Source organism: Camelina sativa, chromosome 20 (genome assembly GCF_000633955.1).
Source record: "Camelina sativa cultivar DH55 chromosome 20, Cs, whole genome shotgun sequence".
NCBI classification, from domain to species: Eukaryota; Viridiplantae; Streptophyta; class Magnoliopsida; order Brassicales; family Brassicaceae; genus Camelina; species Camelina sativa.
This window is the reverse complement of record NC_025704.1, coordinates 5,562,596-5,567,306: the sequence shown is the minus strand read 5'-3', so window position 1 is coordinate 5,567,306 and position 4,711 is coordinate 5,562,596. Positions and strand designations below refer to the sequence as shown.

General features: G+C 39.3%; 3 protein-coding genes across 6 annotated transcripts in view; all 3 read left to right on the top strand.

The window, feature by feature from the left end:
- On the top strand, positions 8-964 carry LOC104769493 (nuclear transcription factor Y subunit A-1-like). Its single transcript, XM_019242290.1, has 2 exons — positions 8-181; positions 395-964. The coding sequence occupies exons 1-2, from the start codon at positions 38-40 to the stop codon at positions 605-607; spliced, it is 357 nt and encodes a 118-aa protein (XP_019097835.1). The 5' UTR covers positions 8-37; the 3' UTR covers positions 608-964.
- LOC104769491 (calcium-dependent protein kinase 7-like) lies at positions 1,162-4,167 on the top strand. 2 transcript variants are annotated; one of them, XM_010493711.2, is made up of 9 exons: positions 1,162-1,519; positions 1,681-2,220; positions 2,310-2,433; positions 2,525-2,668; positions 2,757-2,909; positions 2,983-3,098; positions 3,194-3,361; positions 3,457-3,690; positions 3,801-4,167. In XM_010493711.2, the coding sequence occupies exons 2-9, from the start codon at positions 1,702-1,704 to the stop codon at positions 3,951-3,953; spliced, it is 1,611 nt and encodes a 536-aa protein (XP_010492013.1). In that variant the 5' UTR covers positions 1,162-1,519; positions 1,681-1,701; the 3' UTR covers positions 3,954-4,167. The 2 variants fall into 2 exon arrangements, with proteins under 2 accessions (XP_010492013.1, XP_010492014.1); XM_010493712.2 differs by having other exon boundaries at positions 1,419-1,445.
- Positions 4,285-4,711, top strand: part of LOC104769488 (protein RETICULATA-RELATED 4, chloroplastic) — a 3,072-nt gene continuing 2,645 nt past the window's right edge. The window contains exon 1 of one of the 3 annotated variants that reach the window (XM_010493706.2): positions 4,285-4,711. In XM_010493706.2, the coding sequence (XP_010492008.1) occupies positions 4,479-4,711 (233 nt within the window). In that variant the 5' untranslated portion in view covers positions 4,285-4,478. The other 2 variants (XM_010493707.2, XM_010493708.2) reach the window with 2 other exon arrangements.

Below are 4,711 nucleotides of genomic sequence, written 5' to 3'. Positions count from 1 at the left end.
TCAATGGTTTAAACAGGGTTTTCGTCCATATCTTGGAATGCCTCGTGAGAGAACAGCTCTGCCACTTGACATGGCACAAGAACCCGTTTATGTGAATGCGAAGCAGTACGAGGGAATTCTTAGACGAAGAAAAGCACGTGCCAAGGCCGAGCTAGAAAGGAAAGTGATCAGGGACAGAAAGGTATTTTTTCTCATTGACTGAAACTGTATTTGATTAGTAATTGGGAATTAATCGGGAAATGCTTAGAATCTAAAGATGGTGTAGAGTCTTCTAAAAGAGAAGGTCAATATTGTTAAATAGGATTATGAAGGACTGAAAATGAGTTATTAAGAGTTTTTTAAGTTTGGTGTGTAGCTCGATTAACTTGTGCTGTTTATTTTTGAATTGCGGCAGCCATATCTTCATGAGTCAAGACACAAGCATGCAATGAGAAGGGCACGAGCTAGTGGAGGCCGTTTTGCGAAGAAAAGTGAAGTAGAAGCAGCAGATGATGCAGCAGGAGGAAGAGGCAGAGGAAGAGAAAGGGGTTCAGCAACCAACTCGTCAAGTTCTGAACAAGTTGAGACAGACTCTAATGAGACCATGAATTCATCAGGTGCACCATAATAATAACAAAGCCGAAGCTCTGAAAGGGAAAAGAGAGACACTTTGGCTTAGATATCCATTGCCCTCCAAACCGGCAAATCATTCTTGGCTTTTTGGTTTTTTGTGTTTGCTAGTTGGTCTTGTCAAGAGTCCCATATCGTGTGGTGTTTTGCAGTTATGAATGTACAAAGAAGCGAGTTATGTTAGGTGTTAGATGGAGACAAGAGACGGGGATTAGTAAGTAGGTCTTGTTTTTTATTCTTTTCCTTCTTTATTTTCTTTCCTTTTGCAAAAATTGAAAGAATACGTTTGTTTAATCATTTGCCATTCTGACCACAAAAGTGTTAATCAGGCTACTCAGCCTTAACAATGCTTCAATTCTTTTGTCTCCAACTTCAAAAAGGTGTACACATTTTTTCAACCCGAGCAGAATAATTAGAAAACTCACTAATCATATTTTTGTTATTGTTAATTGTAGCAAACATAAACGCATAAAACACATTACTGCATATACAATATAACAAGATTTCAAAAGGACAGTAAAAAACAAAAAGAATTTGTTTAATCCACAACGGGAAGATTGATTATTTATTTATATCAACAAAAAAACCAAGAAGAGCAGCACATGAGGAGGAAGAACTCAGGAAAACACACAATTATAATAATTTAGGCGTTGTCATTCTTTGAAATCACTTGAGAAGAAGAAGAAGAAGAAGAAGAAGCAGAAGAAGGTCAATTTGAGTGTTGCCCATTCGAAGAAGAGAGAGAAAGAGGAAGACTTTGACTCGTCTTCTTCTTCTTCTTCTTCCTCTCATCTCTCTCCCTATCACTGCATCTGTTTTTTTTTTTTTCTCACAACGTATGATGGACTTTTCCATTTAATTTATCATTCTGGAACCATTATATGTTTCTCCCTTTTTTATGTTATGAAAGGTTTGTATTTTCCTTTTTCTTACGGTCTTAGCTAGGGTTTTTAATATTTTAGGGGTTCTGTTTTTTTTTTTAACTTAATTGGGATTTGGTTCTTGTCTTAAGGAAACTAATAGCAGCTTTAAGAACAGTGCTCAAAGTTTCGAACTTTCTGGGGTTTTCAGGAATCTCGAGATTTGATTAGAATGGGGAATTGCTGTGGTAATCCGAGTTCGGCTACGAGCGAGAGTAAACAAGGGAAACCAAAGAACAAAAGCAATCCTTTTTACAGCAATGAATACACTTCAACAGATAGATCTGGTGGAGATGGGTTTAAGCTCTCTGTTCTGAAAAATCCTACAGGACATGATATGTCCTTGCAGTATGATCTAGGGCGTGAGGTTGGTCGAGGCGAGTTTGGTATAACTTACTTGTGTACTGATAAAGAAACAGGTGACAAGTATGCCTGCAAGTCTATATCGAAGAAGAAGCTGAGAGCAGCAATTGATATAGAGGATGTTAGGAGAGAGGTTGAGATTATGAAGAATATGCCTAAACACCCTATTATCGTCTCTTTGAAAGATGCCTTTGAGGATGATGATGATGTTCATATTGTTATGGAGTTGTGTGAAGGAGGGGAACTGTTTGATCGTATTGTTGCTAGAGGTCATTACACTGAGCGTGCTGCTGCTGCGGTTATGAAGACTATTGTTGAAGTTGTTCAGGTTTCGTAGCTGTGTTTACAGTTTCTTAACCCCTTAATATGTTTTTTTTTCTATGTTTCTGTCCACACATCTTTGGTTTGTCTTTACAGATATGCCATAAGCAGGGAGTGATACATCGGGATCTTAAACCAGAGAACTTTCTTTTTGCTAATAAGAAAGAGACGTCACCCCTCAAGGCCATTGATTTTGGACTATCTATATGCTTCAAACCTGGTATATTTACAATATCAGATTGTGATGAGTACCAATGGATTATATATGTTACTGTATCTATACTTTACCTGAATTTTTCTAACTGTAATAGGTGAGCAGTTTAGTGAGATTGTTGGAAGTCCTTACTACATGGCACCCGAGGTGCTGCGACGAAGCTATGGACCTGAGATTGATGTCTGGAGCGCAGGAGTCATCCTCTATATCCTTCTTTGTGGTGTCCCACCATTTTGGGCCGGTTTGTTACCTTATTCTCTTTCTTTCCTCTGGATTATTCACTTAAAGACCTCTTGCAGACGTTTTATTTGTTTGTAATTTTGGTACAGAGACTGAACAAGGGGTGGCTGAAGCGATCATTAGGTCAGTAATTGACTTTAAGAGAGATCCATGGCCAAGAGTTTCTGACAGCGCCAAAGACCTTGTGAGAAAGATGCTTGAACCTGATCCCAAAAAACGGCTTACTGCTGCACAAGTACTCGGTAGGCTTCTGTTTTAGCAGCTCTTAGTTTTTAAAAAAAATCGTATGCTCAGAAAGGAATATCCTATTTGCAGAGCATTCGTGGATACTGAATGCAAAGAAGGCTCCAAATGTCTCTCTTGGGGAGACTGTGAAAGCAAGGCTCAAGCAGTTTTCCGTAATGAATAAGCTTAAGAAACGAGCTCTACGGGTATGATTCTGTTAAGCCATTCCACTGTTTATCGATTTGCTTCCAATCTTATTCAGAGGCATAAATGAAACTGTAAACTTGTTTTCCTCTTGTAGGTGATAGCTGAACACTTGTCAGTGGAAGAAGCAGCCGGGATAAAGGAAGCATTTGAAATGATGGACGTAAACAAGAGAGGCAAGATAAATCTTGAGGAGCTTAAAGTTGGACTTCAAAAAGCTGGACAACAGATTGCTGATGCCGATCTTCAGATTCTTATGGAAGCTGTATGAATACCTTCATTTCAATCAAAGCAATATGCTTGAAACAAGTGCTACCATTACTTCTGAAAAACGAAACTCATTCTTTCTTTTTCTTGCAGACTGATGTTGATGGAGATGGGACACTGAACTACGGCGAGTTTGTGGCTGTTTCGGTGCACCTTAAGAAGATGGCGAATGATGAACACTTGCATAAAGCTTTTAACTTCTTTGATCAGAACCAGAGTGGTTACATAGAGATTGAAGAACTTCGTGAAGCGTTGAATGATGAATTGGATGATACTAGCAGTGAGGAAGTTATTGCAGCCATCATGCAAGATGTTGATACCGACAAGGTATCTTCCACATTTCATGAAACCCATTTGGTTAAACTGCATTCCCAATTTTACATTTCTCTATTCCTTTTGAGATGATAAAGAACACATCTCTTCTTTCCTTTGGTCAGGATGGGCGTATAAGCTATGAAGAGTTTGTTGCGATGATGAAAGCTGGGACAGATTGGAGAAAAGCGTCGAGGCAGTATTCCAGGGAAAGATTCAACAGTTTGAGCCTCAAGTTAATGAGAGATGGTTCATTGCAATTAGAAGGCGAGACCTAATAATAAGAAGCATCAGTATTGATGTGAGAATGTCAGAAAGACATAACTACCTTCTATAAGCATTCAACACGGTAGTGATAGGTGGATTTAGGTTTTTTTTTTCAATTGTTTGAAAAGTTCTTCTTCCTTGGACAACGATGGGATGTGATGATGATATGTCAACAAGTTTCTGAGTTTCCAAAGATTTATTTCTTTATAAAATTATATTCTCAAATGATACCTTTGTAATTTTGTAAACACGCATTTATAAGCTGGTCTGGTCTGGTGTGAGAGGCACCGTGAAAAGCACGCGCCAGTCGGATTCTATCGTGAGGCCCACCAAATAAACTAAAACAAGAACAAAAAAAACCCTTAAACACACTGAAGAAAGAATCTTGCTTTCGCTGACTCTCTCACCACTGCTCTCAATCGACAACCTTAACCCTACACACACCACAGACACAGAGAGATCTCTGAAAGTCTTCTGCTTTTCAGTTTTCAGTCTCTCTCTCTCTCTCTCTCTCTCTCTCTGTCTGTGTAGCATCAATGGCAATAGCGTCCTGCTTCTTCTGTGTTCCTACCCCGAATACATCTATCTCTGAATCCAATCTCACATGGCCTCACCTCGCTTCATTTCCTAGACTCTCTTCATCCTCTTTTAACGGTGTAATCTCTGCAAAGTCCATCTCTTTCAACCGACGTGTCCCTATTTCCCCTGTTTTCTCCGCCTCGATTGGTAACGGCGGCTCTGATAACATCGGAGGAGGTCATGGTGGTGG

Excerpts from the sequence above, each read along its gene's own strand:
- LOC104769493 (XM_019242290.1), top strand. The coding sequence starts at position 38 with ATGCCTCGTGAGAGAACAGCTCTGCCACTTGACATGGCACAAGAACCC. Across the intron at positions 182-394 it reads AAGTGATCAGGGACAGAAAG|CCATATCTTCATGAGTCAAG; the intron begins GTATTTTTTCTC and ends GAATTGCGGCAG.
- LOC104769491 (XM_010493711.2), top strand. The coding sequence starts at position 1,702 with ATGGGGAATTGCTGTGGTAATCCGAGTTCGGCTACGAGCGAGAGTAAA. Across the intron at positions 2,669-2,756 it reads TGTCCCACCATTTTGGGCCG|AGACTGAACAAGGGGTGGCT; the intron begins GTTTGTTACCTT and ends ATTTTGGTACAG. Across the intron at positions 3,099-3,193 it reads TTAAGAAACGAGCTCTACGG|GTGATAGCTGAACACTTGTC; the intron begins GTATGATTCTGT and ends TTCCTCTTGTAG.